Genomic DNA, 22,177 nt, shown 5'->3' on the forward strand with positions numbered 1-22,177 from the left:
AAAAGTTTGGACACACCGGTTTAAGATAATGGGAAACATGCATTCAAAGACATTTTGCAGCTGGGTTTAGAGCTGTGGCCATGATTATGTGCAGGTTATTCAGTTAACTTGGATAACCTTTGAAGGGGTTACTCCTTTAAGTGTTGCTGTGTATGACTTAACCTATATGAGTAATGTTATATGAATCTGTTGCAATATTGTTTGTTACAATGAATGACAATCAGATTTTCTTCATTCGGAGCGTGAATTTTGTCACGGTTAAATCTAGACTACTGCCCCTTCACACCTTATACCTGCAGTTTAATTCCTAGAAGGCGGCCGTAGCCTAGCGTTTGAGCCTGACGTGACCTCTGTATTTCAGTTCAACAACGTCGTGCGCAAAGCCGCTTGCTTCAGCCACCTCGTCCAGGCCAATGTCCGCAACAAGAAGATACTGAAGGACGCGGTACAGAACATCACGGCGAAGGGGATCACCGACTACAAGAAGGGTTTCGAGTTCGCCTTCGATCAGCTCTTCCTCGTAAGGGCTTCATTCATTGGCTAACATTACATAACATTACATTACATGCAATTAGCAGACACTATCATCCAGAGCATCCTCCAGCACAATAGAACAGGAGTGTATCCATTCAAGTTAAATGAGCAACAGTGTCAGGCCAGGAAAACAACACTACCAGACCAGTGAGTGTGAGCATAACACCATTCAAGCCCGACCACAAGCGCAAACTGACCAGGCAATGGAAGCCAAGTACAGTCCAATACATCAGTCACTAGAACACAGAATAAAAAATACATCACAATACTTTACATAAAATAAACATCAAATACTAGATGTAACAGGTGTCCACTGCGGTGTCTTTTGACGACAGCCATAGAATATCTGACCAGCAGTCATTGTTGGACTCTTTACTGATGTTGAGGGGAACATCAGTAAAACTCCACAAAACTCCACACCCTGAAATTAGAAAGACTGGTGGTTTTGATTAATGACAATACAAACACCTGAGGTACTTGCTGTGGTGTGTACATCTGAAAGCTAAGCAAATGGATGTAAGACTTTGTTGTTAAATACCGCCATCTGCTGGTTGGAAATTGCTTATCAACCTCTTGAGTCTTTTCCACAGTTACCTCCAGATTCTCCCAGCTATGGTTCCTTTAAAAAAGTGGTGACCTGCCTGCGCTTGTTTACATAGCTCTTTAGTCAGCAGACATGGTATCATTCCTAATCTCGTGCTCCTCATTGTGTTCCAGACAAACGTGACCCGTGCAAACTGCAACAAGATCATCATGCTGTTCACTGACGGAGGGGAGGAGAAGGCCCAGGAGATCTTTGACAAGTACAACAGAGACAAGAAGGTGTGAGAACTGCATTAAGCACCATAAGCACTCACAGTCAGTTTGTACAGGACTTTACATTACATAGTTGTCATGTAGCAGATGCTCTTACCCAAAGTGAATTACATAGGTTACGGTTTTAGAGGCAATTGTGGGTTAAGTACCTTACCAAGAGTACAACAGCAGTACCCCGGTGGAATCGAACCAGTAGCCTTTCGGTTTCAAGCCGTGCTCCTCACCATTACACCACACACTGCTTCCCTGTGACTTAATATCTTAGTAGCTTAGCTGCCATTACATCATTTATCTGTTCATCAGATGCTCTTTTTTAGGACAGCTTGCAACACCCCAATTTTCAATGATATCCATTTACACAGATGGATATTTATTTTGAACAGTTAGGATGAAGCTTCTTACATTGGGGTACAATGGTGATGCCCCAGGTTGGAATTGAACGTTCTGGTCAGTAGTCCATCTGAATTTCTACGAGTGACACTGTTCTCGTGCGAAGACTCCGAATCAATGTGACCGCTTCATAAAGAGCAAGCATGGCACGGCTTAGGGCCCCACTCTTAAAAAACCAAAACGGTTCTAATAGAAACCACCTGCCTGAAATTCTACCGAGGCCGTCTCTTTAAAGTTAAGACAGCAGCTTTGAAAGCTACAGTTCAGCCAGCTTCACTGATCTGTGATCAGCATTCTTCATCATGAAGAGATCTCTTTGTGCATTCTCCTCTCGCAACACCCGATCTGTGTACTGGAGAGGAGCGGGGGACAGATCTGATTCTGATTCATGTCCTGCCATGAGTCCCCCAGCACCCCCCCTCCCCACTCCCACCCCCACCCCCAATCCCCCCGTTCTGCAGCCTCAGAATACAGAGAGGTGTCGGGGGGGGGCAGCTTACCTGCTGTTGGCGCGGGTTCTTTTGATACACGCGCGTGCCATTTGGAGTACCTGCTGCGCCACTCATTAAAACCTCCACACCAGGCCTCTCCTCGCCTCATTCACACAAAGCTTTCCCCCCCCCCAATTAACTGGGATTTTTCCTTTCTGTGAGTGGCACTTTGGCATGGACACTCCCTGCCACCCGCCAGAGGCACGGAGGAGTGACACTGGTGCGCTGACGCCTGCCTGTCCCCTCTCGGAGGAAGAGCCGACTGGCAGATGTGCCTCTGTCTGCCCGGCGCTCAGAAACTGAAGTGTCAGTTCAGAGGAGGATATGCCTTCACGCTTTATTAATGATTCATGCACTGGTGCTGGTGCCAGTAAGATGTCCTTTACTTTAGGATTGTTCTCAAAAAATGACCCATAGTTCATGGTTTTACACATATCTAGTTATACCTTCATTTTACGTTACATTATTGTCATTGAGCAGATGGTCTTATCCAGAGTGGCTTACATTTGTTACAATTTTTTTTTTACATGTTATTGATTTATGCAGCTGGACATTTACTGAGACAATTGTGGGTTATAACTACCTTGCCCATGGGTATAGTAGCAGTGCCCCAGCGGGGAATCTAATTGGCAAAGTTTGGGTTACGAGCCCTCCTCCTTACCACTATGCTACACAGCCACATTGCTATTTTAGTTCTGTTAAATGCAGTATTAGGTTGCTCTTAAGAGGCAGATTTATAATTTTGTAAGTACAAATAAACACTTTCCCTGGGTTTCATTTCCTCAAATAATAACTCTAGGTTCCTTTATAGACCATGTTCATCCTATTGCGTAGGCTTTCAGTTTGTGTTTTTATGGCATTAACAATGCGTATCACATACAACACATATATTAATAGGATCAATTTTTTCCACCAGACATTTGAGACACTTACTAGTGTTATTGCACTTTCGGACATGATATTGCAACAGTGGTATTGCTGTTTCAAAAGTGATGTTGCATTGTTATTAGTATGCTTCTCAAGAAAATGTAAAATTCATACAGAAGCATCTTAAACATTAGGTTTGAAAGCGGCTGGAACAAAAAAATGAAACCCCAAGTGTCATCAGCAACTGGTTTTCATTTTTTCCAGGTGCGAATTTTCACCTTCTCGGTCGGCCAGCACAATTATGACAAAGGACCAATAAAATGGATGGCTTGTAAAAACAAAGGTAGGTGACGCCATACGTCCTACACTCCTGACAAAAACAAGAGGGTTTATTAACGCCAGTCTGCTCACAGGCAAGCCAATAATTACTCAACTACATGACTGTAATGTATAATCAACATTCAAAGTTCTCTTGCACAAAAATGTGAGTCATTCAGAGAAAAGCAGCATATGGGTACTAAATCCAAGACAGTTGGATTTTCTGATTCGTCATCATTTTTGTGTCAGAGTATTATAGTTAGATGGTTCTTCTGAGACCTGGCGATCAAGGCTTGATGTGTTCTTTTATGTTGTAAGGCTGCATCAGTGTCTACATTAAACAATGGTTGTGTTGTCTCTTTTTTTAAGGATACTATTATGAAATTCCCTCCATTGGAGCCATAAGGATCAATACTCAGGTGACCACAGGAAAAATTGCTGTTCAATCCATGCATCCATGCGTTTCTTGGGTAGATCTGTGATGTAATGAAACACTGTGGTTCTTCGGCAGAAATACCTCGATGTGCTAGGAAGACCGATGGTGCTGGCGGACAAGAAAGCCAAGCAGGTCCAGTGGACCAACGTCTACCTGGATGCCCTGGTGGGTGACGTCACGTTCCTCATAGGGGGTGCCAATGCGGAATAGTTTGGAGTCATTCCAGTTTTGACAAATTAGATAAACATGCTCAGAGGAAGGTGGAGTGGCTCAAACGGCTATGAATGCAGAGTGTTATTTTGACCTCTAATATATATATATATATATATATATATGTATGTGTGTATATATCAGCGTTTCCCAACCCTGCTCCTGAAGGCACACCGTCCTGCATATCTTCTATCTATCCCTGCTCTACCTACCTGACTGAACTCATCAGTGGCACTTTTGATTAGCTGAGCACACCTGATTTAGTCAAGCAGGAAGGATACATAGAAGATATGCAGGACAGTGTGCCTCCAGGAGCAGGGTTGGGAAACACGGGTATATATATATATGTATGTGTGTATATATATATATATATATATATATATATGTATATATATATTATATGTGTATATATATATATATATATATATATATATACACACGCACATGCATAATATATAATTATATATAATATAATTATATATTTATATATATAATTATATATATGTATAATTTTCATTGCACCCTTTCCCACAATAACCTGGCTTACATTTTTTAATTTATTTTCCATCTGTATGGTTCTGAATTTCAGGTGCAATGCTTTGCTCAAGGTTACGATGGAAACACCACACTTAGAGTTGTCTAGTTACCTACTCAGCTCCATAAACTCTACATTGCGTTCATGTCCCATATTCTCATATAGAACTCCCTGCAGCAGAGTTCTGATTTAGAGAAATCGTTCATGAATTGCTGAGCTGGGCATGATGTGTTTATGCCGTGGTAATTGCTTGATACTTTTTTTAATGAAAACCTTGTGCCTGAAGTTAATTTAGTTAAAAATAAAACAGGCACTGGAAGACAATAGCATTGTTCAGTGGCATTATGGAAACAGGGCGTGGTCACAGTAGCTTGCTAGTCCTATGTGGGGTGCTAATGATGTCTACATCATTGAGGTCTTCAAACCGCACTGGTTCTGTAAATATCTTGCTGTGTAAATGAATGTTACATTAAATGGGAGGCAGCGCACTCTGGATAACACTCTGGATAAGGGCGTCCCTTTAGCCAATGCATGTCATTGCTCTCTGGTGTAAATCACACAGGGAATGGCGTTTTACTGTACTCAGCGAGGGATTCAGCCTTAAACAACCAAGAGAATGTCAGGCTTTGGCCAAATCTCGAGCTTGTCTGTTTTCTGAAACCATCGCCACTATTTTTAAGTCATTATCATGCTCTTAAGGCTATTTAGAGGAAATTTACCAGAAACATGAAGATAAGGGCTGTCTGTGCCTTCCGTATCTGGGCTGACAGGTTGTTGACCTGACGGTTGTTCCAGCCCCTCTTTACTGGAAATTGAGCAGATGTTACAGTAGAGTTTGTGACCCAGAGAACATAGTATCCTTACCGGCATGCATGGAAGAGAATTTGAACATGTTGCCGTTCGTCGTCTTAACTTACTGGAAACATACAGCGTGTAGGATTTACGTCACAGACCTTGCACGTCTTGCACCTTGTTTAATCTTAAAATTAGCCCGCACCCAACAGGGCTGACCCCATGAAATTTGAATGAAAGATGTAGCATTAAAGTGCTGGTACGATTCAGTCCTTCTGGCTATGTATGTGTATGTGTTGCATCCGGATGGCAGGAGCTTGGCCTAGTCATCACAGGAACCCTACCGGTGTTCAACAAGACCATTTCCAAAGACGTGAAGGACGGAAACCAGAAAAAGGTATTCTTCGGACTCCGGGTCTTTGATTACCAATCAGAAATGCTGCATAGTACAGTATAGTTTTATTTTATTTTTTTTACAGTGGTCTTCCTTGGTCTCCAAAAAGTTACACATTCCAAAGTGGCTATCACGTGATGGAGGACTTGGATTATGTCTGTCAAAGTAATATAAGTAGTTAAGTGAAGAACTACTGCTTACAGCCTATTGGGAAATTGATATAGAATGAACTGGTGTCTTGTATTAAGTTGATCTTTGTGACCATCCCTCTGCTGGTTCTGCTTAACTAAGTTCATTCTTCCCTTTGGTTCCCAAAGCACCAGAATCAGTTGATTCTGGGGGTGATGGCCATCGACGTGTCCCTGGACGACATTAAGAGGCTAACACCACGATTCACTGTAAGCGATTGTGCACACGGGCTGTGCACTCTGTGTATTTTCTTGTCTTATGTTGCATTTATGTATCGCATGTGTGCGTGAAATCTTATAAACTGAGAAATTATAATCTGGCGCTGTGCTCCGTCAGAGGTCGTTGGCATTGTGCATTGATGGGACCACGTGGGTGGAGTCTGGAGGGGATGGTTGGGGTGAAATGGAAAATTTGACAAGCTACGCTCTTTCTTGTCAGCTAACTGCACTTGCTCCTAAAGAGACTATTTCCTAGTAATGGCCTCTAGTGTACAAAAGCTGATAAATCAAGTTTTTAAAGTGTTTAAACTAGTCTCACAGTAATAAAAAACTGGTTTACCAATAGTCGGCATGTGGATGACTGAGGTATCCTGTGCACATGTCAGAAAGGCACCATGTACTGTTGGCTGAATGAGACGTGACTGTAACAAATTCGTTGTCTGCATTTTAATACAACCCGACCGCTCTGTCCACTTTCAAATAGGAAAGGGAAGTGAGGCCTACATGCCCACCTGTTCCAATCATAAGGGACGTCTGTGTGCGTTCATTTCTGATCCAAAAAAAAAAAAAAATGATCCATAGCTCACCCAATCGTTTCCACATGAGACGAAGGCGACCTCGGCCTGCTTTAAATCAAAGGCCCGCACCAGAGCAAAATTAGCTAATGCATTCATTCAAAATGCGTCTCAGAAAGGGTGCTGCACCTCATGTCTTAGCCAGAGACCGAGGAGCCGGGTGGACGACCTACAGGATAGCGGCAACCACCTGTCTCACTCTCTCTCTCCCTCTCTTCTCTGTATTAGATCGGTCCCAACGGATACTATTTCGCAATCGACCCCAACGGCTACGTGCTGCTTCATCCCAACCTCCAGCCGAAGGTATGGAATCTGTTATCTCATTAAGCTCCCCAAGCATTGTTGCCGCATCGAACAAAGTAAATATGTTTCCACTACAGACGAGGGCCGTCAGAAATTATGCCAGTATCGCACGAGTGCCCGGGGGCCGATGTTATGGTTAGCCATTTGTAGTTTTCCTACCCTTGTTCTCCGCGAGTTGTGGTGCGCCTGTGGCTTTTTCCTCGCTGCGGAGCTCCGGTCCGAAAATTACCAAGTGACTAAATGATTCTAATCTCGGGGTTTTTCATAGCCTTGTCAGCGCGGAGGAGAGGAGGGCGCACTGCGACAGCATGTGTTTTCACTCTGACCGAGGGCGATCGGCGTTGTTTTTTCCCAAAAAGCGGCGGCAGCTGGATGCAACTTGCGCGATTCGCCAAAGCTATGAGCGCGGGATTAAAGACTCGGGGGCCGCCGCCCCCTTTTTTTTTTCCCCCTGTCCGACCTCCGACCTCTACGTTATGGAGATTCGCGCTTTGAATTCGGCCTTTTGAAATGCACCATTTCTCTCATTCCACCCTGCTCTGCTGCGGATCGAAATCGGCATTCGGTCGTGTTTTTGAAAATGGCGGGGGGGGGGGGCACAGTTGGGGGGGGCGTTCGCTTTTTTTGCCCGTGATGCGGCCCATGTTGCGCGTAACTCCTGCCATATGTATCCGGGACGCACTTTCGCATTAGACACGGCGGAGAGCCGGCGCGGGCGCTCCTTGCGGTGAAACACATGGCCGGCCTGGGACACCGGAGCGAATTTCAACGAGGGCCGCATGTGCTCCCCCCCGCACCCTCCCCGGCCCGCCATCTCACTGCCATCTCGCCACTGAGGCCTAATTGGCAGAGACGTTTGATATGAAATGCCGATATCGACAAATCTGTTTCTGTGTACCGCCGGCCTTGATATGTAATGGTGTCCTTATGATGCGGAAAAAAATCACATGTTTAGTAATGATGGGTGGCCAAAAGTGATCTTCACAGGATCCCGATCTATTGATATCAAAGGATCTTTGTCTTTCTTTCTTTTTCTTTCTTAAACATGTCCATGCTGTCTGCTCTATGCCATCCTACCATACTGCATTCTTACATAGCTGTCTCAATGACTGATGATTATGTGTGTTGCATTTTCTTTGTTATTCATCACTGCAGACATATAACTGAATTTTTTTTTTATATTTACAATTGAGTACAAATATCTCGTAGGTGAGGAGGAAGATCTGATACAGACGTTTACTGTTGGATTTTCTTCTAATTTTAAAAGTAAACAAACTGGACCAAAAGCGCGCTTGGAGAAAAAGCTTTATTTGGTGGAGATGGAATCCGGCAGCATTTCTGCCTGCGGAGCTTTAACTCTAAGAGAACTGTTACTGTGATCGACCCTTTATACCATGAAACAAATGGCAACAGACAATAGGTTTACACTGTTGTAACATCAACCTATACTCCCAGTGCAAATCAGAATCAGACCTTTTGATGCTAAAGGTCCCTTTGTCTGTGGTGTTTGCCAATTGCCCACTCCTGGTTGTATTCTACAATTGATGGCTGTCACCTGTCTTAATCAATTGCTCTCAGCTCCAACTGTAACGTGGTGCCAGAGGCGTGGAGCTTCCTTTGTAACTATGATAATAAGGCCATCAGATTCAACAGTTCTCCTATTCTGAAGCATGTCTGGTCAGAAGTTACTATAATCTTACATTCCCCCTTTGATCATGAAAAAATATGATCACAAAAATAACTGTAAGGAAATACATGAACGGAAGGAGCAAAAAAAAGAAACCGAAACATGTTGATGTTAATCATGTACACAGCCTATTACTGAGTACAGGCGCCTCTACTTACAGTGTAAAATCAAAGAATGTCATTTTATGATGATACACAGATACATTGAAAGGATGTACAGAGAAATGATATTGTTGGCATGGTGGGTGATCGCATTCCAAACTTATGGTGCTGGATTGTACTGGTGGATGAAATCTCCTGAAGCAGGCTGCGATATTGTGGGCTTGGCCGATGCAGATGTGTCCCGTGTCCCGTGGATTTTCAGCAGATGTCAGCCAGGTGTCAGGTACAGTCCAGCGCAGGTGTCAGATGTCAGCCAGGGCACCCTTCCCTCCCAGTTGTTTGGAATCCTCCTTTTCACTGGAGCACCTGCAATGACACACAAGAGAGAACGCGGAAACGCATCTTGCCAAAGTACATCAACATCAAAAAATGTAATTGTTATTGTTATAAACGCCTAAACTGTCCCTATGTAGTTTTGGCTGGAAGTTACAGTATTTATCAGTGGTGGTCTGATGACCTCTTCATCCTCAGGCAACAAGCTAGAGCCTAGACAACTCTAGTCCCGCCATTTCTGGACTCTGATAAATACTAACGCCATTCTATCCCTCATCTCTAGGCGGATTTGGTAACAATGGCTCACATGGTACCACTTATCTTTTCCCTGCACCTTAACTGCTGCATTGGTAACTAAAAGAACCGGATACGGACCTTCCCACTTGGCTTCTAATGCTACCTTCTGGGGTTTGTGTGCGAGACTGAGTTTTCTGCAGTACTGGATGAGGCTGTCAGAAGTTAAATGCACGCCAGCTTTGCGCAGATTTATTGTTCCGGGTAGGGGCATGGGCCGGCTGTGATGACTTGAAAAGGACTTAGTCCAGTTTCCTTGTTGTGTATTGCTCGGATGCTGCAGAGCACAATGGGTAGAGCCTCGGACCAAGGCGTTCCTTCCTGGTGGAGTTTGGACAGATGTTCTTTGATGACAAAGTTCATCCTGTCTGTTCGCCGTGAAGCTTGTGGTCTGTAAGGACAGTGTAATTTCTTGTTTTGTTTAGGACGTGTCTCCTGCCCTTCTCCATTTCTTTGTGTTCAGTTCTAGTTTTGTTGTACTTCAGAGTGTTAGTTTGCAAGGCTCTGAGTTTGGCGTCTTGTGTTCTTTCAGTTCTTGCTGACCATTCCACAACCTGATTGAAAGCTGTTCCAACACCATCCCAGTCATTATAATGGACTTTAAGGGCTTTGGATATCTCGGAGTCCATTCACAAATGCAGTTTTTAAAGGCATGCCAGTATCCTCGCTCATGTCATCACTGTTGTTCAGACCAGCATGTTCCAGCCAAATCTGCTTGCTTCATATTCTGCAACACTCTCTCCCGCATTCTGCATGCATGAAGTAATTTTGGCCCAGTTGACTTCTGCAGGTTTCAGTTGATATAAAAAGGTTCGTACAGCCTCCCTTCCTGTATCAATATTGTCTTGAGACTTGCCTACCCTTGTCTCCACACTTTCAGTAAGCTTCTTTTGATCGCTGTCCCTTAAGTTTACATTTAGGATCATAGCAGCATCTAGTGGGTGTAAAGTGTAAATTTTTCGTAAGCGCTCCAGAACTTGCCAGGCCTTGCGTGGCTGTTTATATATGTCTGGTAATTCCTTGGACCACTTATCAATTTGTTCTGGTGTGGCTGGTTGATAAATCTTACATGGGAGGTATCTATTGACCTTCTTTGTCACCATGCGAGTCCGTCCTCCTCAAACTCCTCTTGACTTTGAGCTTCCACTTCAGTTCTACGGTGTTTGATTACTACAGGAGCTAGCCTAACTTTTCATGAATTGGTAGTCCTTGTCATAGAGGTAGATTTTACCTATGATCTGCAGTCCTTTGTCACAGGTGCAGGAGCAGGCGTGTCATTGGACAATTCCTTGCTGCCTGAGTCATCTGAGCTGCTGCCATGGTCATGTGGCAATTCTTCCAGCAAATGGCGGTGTTGTTCTTCAATGGCTTTCAGCTCTTTGAATGGATAGAGCAGTTCTGCCTTCCCTTGCTTAGCATCTCCTTCATGTGTATTGGGAGAGGCTGCTGCTTTATCACAGTCTTTTGGTTGTAGCTGTTTGGAGATTAAGTTCAGCCATTTTTGATTTTCAGCGAATAGTCTCTCTCTTTCCTTTTTCTCTTCTTGTAATCGAGAAGCCAAAGCTTTAACTTTTGCATTTTCAGCAGTGATTTCACCTTTCAGACTCTCAATCTCACACTTTTCCAGATGTTGTCGAATTTGCTTGCACAAAATAATGGACCATCCGTCTCGTCTGCTGCTTGCACACATATGCTGTGTTTTTCCCCAGGCCTTTTTGATGTCAGGCAAGGTCCAGAGTCTGTCCTCGGAGGGTTTAATGTTGTTTTTCCGTTGGATGTCGTCATCGCATTTCCTTAATCCAAGCCTTTTTTCAAAGTATGAATTTAGGCTGTCCAACATCTGATCGATTGTTGTGCTTGGAGGAGCTCTTCCGCGACGTTCTGTCGTAGGCTTCAATGGCCCAGCCCCATGAACACGGATCTGCGCAGCCGACGGCAACTCAGCAGCCATGACAACAGATTCCCTCAGATACAAAAGCAGACAGAGCAGGTGTTAGCGGAGCTGATAAGGATGTCTATTCTAGGTGTGAATACCCACAGCTATCTTTACTTCGATGCAAATGATATGCACTCTAAAGAACAAACAGTTAGCTATAGGAAACTGAAATTATTATAATTTTGTTTTAACAAGAAGAGACTACAGACTGAGAATTTTTATCTCCAAATGTATAGACTAGTCAAAAATGTAGGCTATTTTTCAAAATACAGAATAGGCTTACAACCAGGAATACTTTCAGATACGCAAAGTGAATATGAATACATTTTCAAAACACAAAATCATTCTTTGTCTACTCTTGATTTCCTACAAAAGTTGAAAAAATGTTCAAAGTAAGATACTTACATTTACATTTACTCATTTAGCAGACGCTTTTATCCAAAGCGACTTACAATACGAGGAATACATTCAAGCTACAGATACTGTGTTTGTCTTAACGCTTTAGTTAAAGAAAAGGAAATCACATTTTTTTTCTTTTTTTATGCTTAGCTGCACACAAATAGAAAATTAAACTTTGACTCGCCAGTTAGAAAAATTGGCTCTTTCCGGTTCTTAGTCGGAAGGATTATCACTTAACATTTTATGGCTGAAAATACTAATCCTTTCTGAACCTCGGTCAGAAGGCTACTGCTTACATGCTTTTAATAAACAAAAACAAATAGGCTACTTGATTTCATTCCAAACCAAAGTTGGAAGGCTAAATTGCTTACAATTTTGGCGACTTAAAAACAAATACAAATTCTTTCAGCATATAACTTTAATAAAAGTACAAATTCTCAAGTATGCTTTTACTGTTACAACATAACTCTCCAGATCTTTCACAGTCAGAATGCCATCTCGCAACACAACCACACTACTTCAGGCATTAACCTCAAAGCCAATGTTTCTAACATTACTTTTAACATTACATTTAATTATTTCCAGACTTATAGTCAGAAAACAAAACTCAATTAACTTACAGAAAAGTACCAACTTTTAATTCTATCACACTTAAAAATTGAATTCTTTAACTCTCTAACATCAAAGAATAATTATACCGTATTGAATTCTGTTCCAGAGCTATACACCAACAGCCTTTCCTAACTATAGGAAGGTGTCTAGCAACCCAGTTGCTTATAATCTTACAGTACGAAAAAAACTGCATTGAATTGGTATCTGTAGTGGTGGAATCAATGTGGCATGGTACAAGTGCTGTCATTAAAATTTCTTTTTCAAAGTTTTGTCATAGCAATGTAATGTCTACAGTTCATTCATAATTTCAATTAAGCGTTGGATAAATGGTAGACTCATTGGTCTTATCTTTCCTAATGAAATGTCTGGTGCAGTGTCCTTCTCAGCCTACAAAAAGCCTTTGTCCACAAAGTTTCACTCCTCACCCCCGGTACACACAGGAAATCACACACAGAAAGCTGGAAAGGTGTCATAATCTCTATGGCAACACTGGAACATCCCAGTCCACACAAGTGTGCAAGTTCTTGCAAGTAGATGGAGGCAGGAACATTGCCTTGATCCCACACCTTTTGGGTCTTCTGTGAAGGACTGCCAAGGAAAAATGACAACCATTGAAGTCAGTAATGGCACTAAGACACACCTCTGCTTTAATGTATACCACGTGACCATGTGAGCTCCAAAGTTTCAGCCTTGTATTTCACTGTAAGCCCCTCCCTTGGTTAGATCTGAAGGCTCGGTACTTTGATTACAAACGGTAGCCTCAGTCCACAGCGCAAACATGCCCTTGAATGTCAAATTGTTTAGTTTATTCCCAAGGTGCTGCAATGAGTGACAAGGTTTTGTTGGCCTTTGTGTGAACCTGGCACATTTGTTCCCCTATATATTCCATAGCTTGCGTACAGCAGGCTGAGTGATTGCGTTGGCCCTAGCCGCTGTCAGAAGCTCTAATAAAAAACTCCTTCTGTAAGGCTGAGGTCTTTCTAATGTCGCAGGAGAAATTACAGTGAATGTGGCACTGTAACAGGGTAGGAGGATGCAAACACAGTCTCACTGATATTGACCTAAAAGCAAAAGCTTGTCCTGCAGGTGTGGTCATGGGGAATAGAGAGGGGTGGTTTCAACATGTAGGGCTCCTGAAATTAAGTGGAATGAAGAGCTAGTGGTTCACTTTTAACCACATTGCCTCATTATTCCACATCCTTCCCACAAGCCTCTGCTCTGTGTATATACAACTCTGTCTGCATTATACATAGTATTCTGGCATAATACCGTCGCAGCAGTGTAGCATGGTGGTTCCTTACCACTATGGGCTACAGGGCTCGTAACTGAAAGGTTGCTGGTTCGATTCCCCGCTGGGGCACTGCTGTTGTACCCTTTGGCAAGGTACTTAATCCAGAACTGTCGCAATGTAAGTGTAACCTATGTAAGTCACACTGAAAAGAGCATCTACTAAATGCTAATGTAAAGTTATATACAAAAAAACACTACAAAGGCATCAGTTAGACTGCAGCATTTGTTCCTCTCAAATGTGTCACCCTCCTCCACCCTCACTCAACTCTGGGGGAGAGCAAAGGGGACAAGACAGGCTTTCTGTTGGGAAGACCAGCCCCACGGGTTTGTCCAGGGGAAAAACGGCATGAGAAGAGGATAGCTTTTCAAACCCGGGGAATTAAGCATGGCAAACACGTGGGAGAGGGTAATAGCCAAGGACGAGATAGAACGGCTTGTAAGCCAACTTGTTGCATGGGAGTTGAGCTTTTTCTGCCATCAGTGCCACGGAACAGCTTTTTGTAGACCTCCTCTGTTTTATTAATGTTACTGATTTCAGTATTGCTTATGCCATTGACTTCAGCAAAATTCACATGTACAATATGTTGATCCTGTTTATTAAGTCTGAGCTTAGTTGGAGCGTTTGTATTGTGTCAGCGTATAATTTTTTTTAAAACTAATTAGCACTAATCTTAGGATATGGGAAGTAGTTGCCCCTATTTTCCAACCCTTCATTAGTATATTGCTAGTGTGAGGACTACAGAAGTGGAATTATAACCAGGTTTTCAGCTCTCAGACAGAGTGCTGCTGTCGTACTCTTGAGCAAGCTACATGAGTTGTAAGTTATGTAAGCCCCTTGCAAGCCACTTTTGTTCAGGGAGTCTGCTTTGCAAAATTAATGTAATCTTTTTTTATGATGATTTTATTCTGCATTTTTTCTAGCTGCTGTATGAAGTATTCTCAAATACTACTCAAGTAGGCTCAAATATAGCTCCAGATATCCAGTGCACACAAGTTTGTGTATGCAACAGTGCCTCAGATAATCAAAACAAGTATCTCTCTCAGTTTCCGAAGCGCATTGTAAATGTATGGATTTGTTTGTTCCAGGTAGCTCACAGCGGCCCTTTTGGACCCGGTGTTTCGACCAATCGTTTCCAGATGCTCTCAGAAGATCAAGAGAGCGGCACAACTGATAAAGTTTATCAGCATGTCAGCTGTCATATACGTTTGACTGGCTGATTACATTTGATGCAAATCCGGAGTCGGGACCTCTGTAGGTCTGAGTGAGGACTCCTGTGTGGAATGGCTTCAGGGGTGAGGGGGTGGCATGGGGGGTAGGGGGGTTGAGTAAGGAGGGTTTTGGGGGGGGGGGGGTGCACAGGAAAGGAATCAGCAGGAATAAAAATGCAGCTATTTCTCATTCCTGAGTAACAAGGGCGCGTCATGCAACCCAAACGGAAGCCAGCAGACACAGCAAGGGCCGCGCCAGGAAAGTGGAGGCAGAAACACCGTCTGAAAGATCTGGATTCAATCCCACCTCCCTGTGGTTTGGCCAAAACCTTACCAGTGAATTGAATCAAGTCTTGCGCTTTAGCCTTGTGTATACAAACTGTTTGTTTGGCCGTTCCCAAAATTAAATGATAATATTGTACAGATCCACAAATCAGCATATCGTACAGCTGTTTTGTACAATGTTCATCATACACAACTTGTCAAGACGTTTGATTTATGTGATGATTGATCTTTTGTTCCTCCTTTTAGACTATTTCAGTGAACCAAAGTTGAAACTCTGCCTGTATTCTGATGCTCTGGCTCTACTTAGACCCCACATTTCTGTCCTTAACTCAGCACTCTTTAGGTTGCATTACGGCATGCTTTGATTTTTTAAAAGATGCCATGTTCTGTGAGAACATAAAGCTGCGGCTAAGTGTTTGACTGGACAAACTGAACATTTATACATTACCCTTGATAACACAGACCATTGAGGGAGTGTAAGTCATTATTCTTTATAAATAATAAATCATTACGTATAGAAAGTATGCATGTTAGAGAGTGACCTGGTTTCCCCTTCAAGGTGCTAATGTAAAGACATTTTGCTCAAATAACACACCTGTGCAAAGACTGCACAACTTCGGCACAAGGTAGGAAAGAAAACGTCACACAATGATGCTCAATGCAGCAGAAAAATCATCTTCATATGCTATGTCACATTGATTTTGTTACTCGCGAGTTTATACTCTCTCTCATCCCTGGGATTGCACAAACACCCGGCCCAGAACCGTGTCAGAAAGCCTTTGAATGCCATATGGAGCATGGTAGCATGAAAACCATAAACAGCCACACCGCGTTGAAGCATTTTCGGGGATCAAAGAGCGTTCCGTGTTGGCGAATTTATTGTGAAATGTTTCCCGAGCCGCGCTCGTCACCGCGTTCGGAGACCCCGGTGGCAGCGCTCCCCGCATTCGCCTCTTGGTATGTGCGTGATTGGTCCGGCGCAGGCGGTCAGTGCCTGTCAATCACACTCCTGTGATCTTCGCATGTTTGCCCGACGCCAGTTATTTCCAGATTTTCCGTGACAGCGGAGTTTGGGCGGGGCGGAACGCAAAACCTAACCCCACGTTTCAAGTGCAACATCGTGTTTCCCTCTCTGCCTCCGGTTATGCTCATAGAGAGCCGATTTCTTGCGTGACACAGTGACTTCATGTTCACTTTGATGGCCCCTTTGCCCAAGTACCGAAAGGAGAGGGGTTCTTGACGCTTGCTTGTTTTAATTTCGCTCTCTCTAACTCGTTTCTTTTTCTTCTTCCCCCTCTTCCATGGACGGGCGCTCGGGGTGGTCTTCTCGAACCCGTCGCCTTCGCATCTGTCCTGTCATGCATGCCGCTCGCTGTGGTCTTATTTTTGCATTTCTCATGGCATGTAAGGATTTCACATCTCTGCACATCTCTCTCTCTGTCTTTCATCCATCCCTCTTTATGTAACTTTGCATGCCTTCCTTTATTTTTTTATCATTTACATAGATTTTCAAACCATCTACAATTGAAATCAATAGGGTTAATACTTTCTGCCACATGTATAACACTGAATCTGTGTACAATTTCAGAAAAATTTTGAAGGATTAGGCCCACATTTCAAATTCTTTCATAATCTATCATTGCTTGAGGCACACATTCTGTGAAAATTCAGCTGAATGTTTCAGCAAATGAACATGTTTTTGATTCCTGTTTTCAAATGCAAGATGACAAGCTGCCCTAGGTGGAGATATGCAGCAGTGTGAATCACAGCTTCTGTCCCCCCATCTTCATATGTCCAAACATATGCTCTCCTCTGTCCCAGAATCCTAAATTCCAGGAGCCGGTGACTCTGGACTTCCTGGACGCCGAGCTGGAGAACGACATAAAGGTGGAGGTAAGAAGACCACCTCTGTGCTCTCGTTCAACTCCTAATATTCATCCACAGGTGCTCCCTCGCCGATTTAAAGGCTACTGAGAGCAGGTGTCCGTGAGGCCACTGGATGGAGTCAGCTTTGCCATAAAGCATGGGCTTTCTTCTGCACAGTACCAGTGTAATACTGTACTCCATGTGCAAGGCGCATGGCCCATCCTCGGCCCGCTGCTCTCTCTCTGGAAACAGATGAAAGGTGAAACAGGGCAGAATGGCATAATGGCAAACACATTGCAGCAGGCCAGGCAGAGAATGCCACAGAACCACCATACAGAACACTGCCTGCCCATGAATCGGACCCGCACCACACCCACTCCCACCCCACCACCCTGCTCCAATTGGCTCGTTCTTCAAGAGGGGCTGTGGTCAAAAGGAGTGGCTCCTCCCCCTCTTCACTTCCAGAGTTACATACGTGACCTCTCAAAAGTACACCTGAGCCCTCACGGATTCAAGTGTTATCACTCCCACGACGTGAGGCAATTCGGACTGGTGCAGTCCAACCAACGCCCTCAAAAGAAGCATACCAGTGGATATTTTCACAGTAGAGAGTAATGGGTGAAAGGATTATGAGGGTATCCTCTGTTACGAGGTCAAATTGAGTTATGAGTTGAATTATGAGGTTTCCCCTCTGATTCAACACAGACCAGACACGCTAAGACACCTTGAACTATAACTTGGATATTGTGGTCATATGACATGTAATAGCATATGACTCTACCTCCACCTGGTATATCTGAAGAAGTATTGTTTAGTTTGTCCAATGTTCCCTGTCACTCAGACTGCATTAACCAATGAGGAAAAGGAACATCTCTGGATAGTGAGCAAGAGATCTTTATTCTGTTTTTGATTCATTTTTGTCATGCAGATCAGAAAGAGCATGATTGACGGGCACAAGGGGGACCGTACGATACAGACGCTGGTAAAGTCTCAGGATGAGGTGAGTGAAAGTGTCTTAGTTTCTAATATAAGCTGTTATTTTACAGAAGTTCCCTTTCACTTTCAACAATATACGGTTAAAAATGAGAGCGAGAACTCAAATGAAAGGTCAACGCATTCAGTACACAAACAGATTCTGTCCTTTGAAGTAACACCCTGATCAGCTTTAACTGGACTGATTAAGATGCACAAAAGGGTTTTCTTATGAGAGAAAAAAAAACCCAAGGAAGGTTTAGATAATTCGGTTGGCTGGTCCCAGCACAGATTAGACTGTCTGTTAGGGCTGTTGGCCTGGCATGTGCTTGGTGCATCTAGCCAATAGCTATCAGTAAGGTTCATTTTCGATCATGGATTGACTGTTTCCAGAAAACCTGAAAGTAATTCCAAGCTTGCTTTAGATACACATGGAATGGGAATTGGAAGGTAAAGTAGTGATGGTTTTCCAAAGAGCTGCCTGAGGGGCCCTATAAAAAGGGCTGGGACAGAGCCGAGCTCTGAACTCCTGGCATCTGCGTGGACATCAATGGACCGATGTCAGCTGAAACCGAATATGGCTTTTACAGTTGCAGCAAACCAGAGATGGATCTCAGAGCTCTGTTGCTTTATGAGTGATTCAGAGAACTCTGAAACAGCAGGGTGCTTGGATGTTAACTAAATGACAAAGGCATGTTGCTGTTCAACCCAGCCTGTGCTTGTTTTTTGACAGAGATACATAGATAGAGGCAACCGAACGTACACCTACGCCCCTGTTAACGGCACTGACTACAGGTAAGCCCGTCAGCCACCTCTTCGTAATTACAGAAATTTCACCTAAACAGTGGGGTTCTTGACATACAAACGCTACCACCTGCCTGTAAGTCAAACCCAAGTTTGCAGGTATTGTCCATCTGTACGGAGTCAGCTACAGTATCTGAGTGGAATGTCCACAGCCTACTTCAGTTAGAAAAATGCTTACATCATTTACGGAAAGATTTGATATATCACATGAAGCTAGGATCTACACAGGTGATATACGATTCTTCTTTTAGGTGTAATTAAGTGGAGAGGATAGTTATTCACGGTCTAGTACAAAACACATCTTCTGATATGCATTTAATGTTTTTTATTGACTCGGTTAGGAAAACTTACACACATCCACAAATTCTGCAGATTGAATACCCTCACACTGTTTCTACACTACACAGACACTGTGGGCAGTTGTTCTCTATTGTATCAGTTTTCCAGTCAACAGCTTTACCATGCTATAATAATGCAATGCAAAATCTGGAATAATGTAGTATAATGCATGTTATCGAGTATATAATATAACGTTCAACAGTAGTGTAGTACTGTAGTAGTTCTGCAACCACTTAAGACAACTCAGTGTGCAACTGCAGATCCACCACAATTACCCAGCACCCCAGAGACTCTTGGGTCACGGGTCAGTTGTTTGTTTCAGCACTCATAGAGAACAGAAGGGTGCCTGTAACCGCGCCATCCATCCAAAGTGAAATAGCAATGAAAAGGAAATGACCAGCCAGAGCAATGGAAGCGTGCTGGAACCAAAATCGATCTTTGTTCCAGTATTTTGCGCTATTCCAGCGCTATGCTCTGTCTTAGCTCGAGAGGTCATTAAAGTCATTAGCCCTTCCAGATTAATACAGGATATTAAACAGCAGGACGCATCAAACATGCGTTTCACGTGCTTCTGCGGCCCGCTGTTCCTTTTTTTCTGTCATTTTCTGTTTCCTCTAGTCGGTTTTGACGAGCACCATAAAACAGACTTGGGCCAACGGCAAGCCGAAAGCCTTCATGCCAGCCATTAGTTATTGAATCGGAATGCGAGCTTGTATATCCAATTTGTTCGCTGATTTTTGTCAGGGCTGACTTCAATGGGGTGACTCATAAGAGGGCCTTATAAAACAGCCGATGAGTGGCACAGGATGTGCTTGTGTGAGGGGAGAGAGCCCGTTCGGCCTCGGCCTCGCTCATCCGTGCCGTTTTCTGGAACCTGCTACAGTAGCCTGTCAGCAGCCTCACGTACGTTTCAATTTGAGGATTTGCACAACCCGAAGCTCTCCTCCCGGCCTCCGCTTGGCGGGCCGGCTCGTCTCGTCCCGCGCGCCGCGAACCTGACTCAGTGCCTCTGTGTTCTGCAGCTTGGCGCTGGTGTTGCCCGAGTACAGCTTACACTACATTCAAGCGCGGATCGGCGATACCATCACACAGGCAAAATGTAAGTATTGCAGAGACTCACTTTGAAGTCAGGCTTTCAAATTCTGAGTAGGCTATAACAAAACGTATATCAATTCTAATGCTCGGCTCCAAGATTCCTATATAGTTTGCCATGCCCATGTTTAGCCTTAGATTTTGGTGGCAGTTGATGCAATATCATACATGCATTATTGTATAGATATTTGTATTCGCGCACATGGTTTGTGTCTATATGAATTGAACCTCCAGACAGCTTAGTTGTACACCCATAGCGCCACTGGTTTTCGGCTGCGGTCCTCTGTTATGCTTTTTACCAGACAAGTCGACTACCCACTAAACAGTTCAAGAGCCTTCGTTTATTCATATTATTCCCACATCATATGCTATGGAGAAATAACCCTCCCCATACATTATCAGACTGGCGGCGCTCAGATTTTCTCGGCAGGACCGGATCGGGGACACGTTGGCTTAATTATCACCTCCTTTAGGTGTTTCTGGGCTTAAAGAAGGGGAACCAAATAGCTTCATAAGGCGTCGAAAATCAAAGGGGCCCTCTGAGCTTGAAACAGTGTATGATGGTCTGTTGTAAGCAGGGGCTTTCCGCCAACACCGGGCCGGGTGTGATTAATGGATATCCCGGCAGTGGCCCCTCCGCGGGATGCAGAACCGACCCAGTAAAGCCCGGCCCCCTCTGCTGTTGACAGTACATCCTATCGGCCCCCAAACCCCAGATATAAAAACACGTTCTCCCAAACAGTCCCTCCACACCCCCCACAGTTTGTTCAGTCTGAGTTCCCACTCTTTGGTTTGATACCGTAGCCACCATAAACACCTCTATGCTCTAACTCCTCCACGCCCTCCTGCCACCTCCTGTGGAGTTACCGGCACGCTTATTGTCGGACGTGACCTGCTGCTGTGCGTGCTGGAGCCCACAGGGCCCGGCTTTAGCAGAAACAGAGGCCCCCGCGTGGCTGTCTCTGCGGGTGCCTGTGGCCTGCCTCTGCCAAGCCCTCAGAGCTGCCGTTAAACCATCCCGCCATTTAAAAATAGTTGCTCTTCCTACAGTCCCATGAAATCGATTTCAACCCCATGTATGAGAGCCAGCAGCCTCACCTATGTTTCTGATTTGCCTCTGAACCAAAAAAATCAGCGGAACATGCTTGTAGCTGTGTACTAAAAATTAGCTTTACCACTTAGCTTCTTGTTTACAAATTACAAATTGTTTTGCAGATGGAAATTATGTCTACAGTTCTCCATCCCGACAATATACTGGACAATATATTGTAGGAATGTACTTTGGTAACGAAATACTGCTGTCCAATGGTCTGAATTCCTGGGGTTTGGCAGTGATTCATGATGTAAACTTGCACTGATGCGTCATTGCTGAATCACTGTCCAGCTACTGCAAAAAGTTTTGAACGCTGGCCAATCGGGTACAAGGATAAACACTAGTCAGATAATCAGAGGCAGTATAGGTAACCATCTAGTCCTGAGAGTTTTTCAACCTGTTCTACCATCTTACAAGTATCCTCCACATAACCCTGAACATTTAGGATGTGCATAGTGTTTGCCCTGCTCAAAATAGATATGCTACTGAATATTGGGGAAGGAAATAGAACAGTCTTACATTATGGTTAAGACTAGACTTGAGCAGAAAGGGTACAAACCTGAAGCCCTTTGTCCTGACTACAATATTCTTATTCAAGGCTTGTGTTGAATAAAATATTGTTGTGTGTAACCTCTTATGTTTTTCCTTGTTTTGTCCCTGTGTCTCTCTCTGTTTCTCTCTGTTCCCTTGTCTCTCTCTCTCTCATTCTCTCTCTCTCTCTGTCTGTGTGCTGGATTCCCTCAGCAACACTGGGCAAGTATCCTCTAATTGATGTCACTCCTCTTGTGGATGTTCTG

General features: G+C 43.8%; 1 protein-coding gene across 2 annotated transcripts in view; it reads left to right on the top strand.

Annotated features, from left to right (window-relative positions):
- Positions 1-22,177, top strand: part of LOC118771794 (voltage-dependent calcium channel subunit alpha-2/delta-1-like) — a 157,054-nt gene that overhangs the window by 111,179 nt on the left and 23,698 nt on the right. Inside the window, exons 11-23 of one of the 2 annotated variants that reach the window (XM_036519832.1) lie at positions 362-520; positions 1,252-1,356; positions 3,363-3,441; positions 3,786-3,835; positions 3,928-4,017; positions 5,703-5,786; positions 6,101-6,181; positions 6,994-7,068; positions 17,036-17,107; positions 18,009-18,080; positions 18,786-18,847; positions 20,218-20,294; positions 22,125-22,133. In XM_036519832.1, coding sequence (XP_036375725.1) covers positions 362-520; positions 1,252-1,356; positions 3,363-3,441; positions 3,786-3,835; positions 3,928-4,017; positions 5,703-5,786; positions 6,101-6,181; positions 6,994-7,068; positions 17,036-17,107; positions 18,009-18,080; positions 18,786-18,847; positions 20,218-20,294; positions 22,125-22,133 — 1,015 coding nt within the window. The remainder of the gene's footprint in view (positions 1-361; positions 521-1,251; positions 1,357-3,362; positions 3,442-3,785; positions 3,836-3,927; positions 4,018-5,702; positions 5,787-6,100; positions 6,182-6,993; positions 7,069-17,035; positions 17,108-18,008; positions 18,081-18,785; positions 18,848-20,217; positions 20,295-22,124; positions 22,134-22,177) is intronic. The other variant, XM_036519834.1, reaches the window with a different exon arrangement.

This window comes from Megalops cyprinoides, chromosome 25 (genome assembly GCF_013368585.1).
Source record: "Megalops cyprinoides isolate fMegCyp1 chromosome 25, fMegCyp1.pri, whole genome shotgun sequence".
Lineage (NCBI taxonomy): Eukaryota > Metazoa > Chordata > Actinopteri > Elopiformes > Megalopidae > Megalops > Megalops cyprinoides.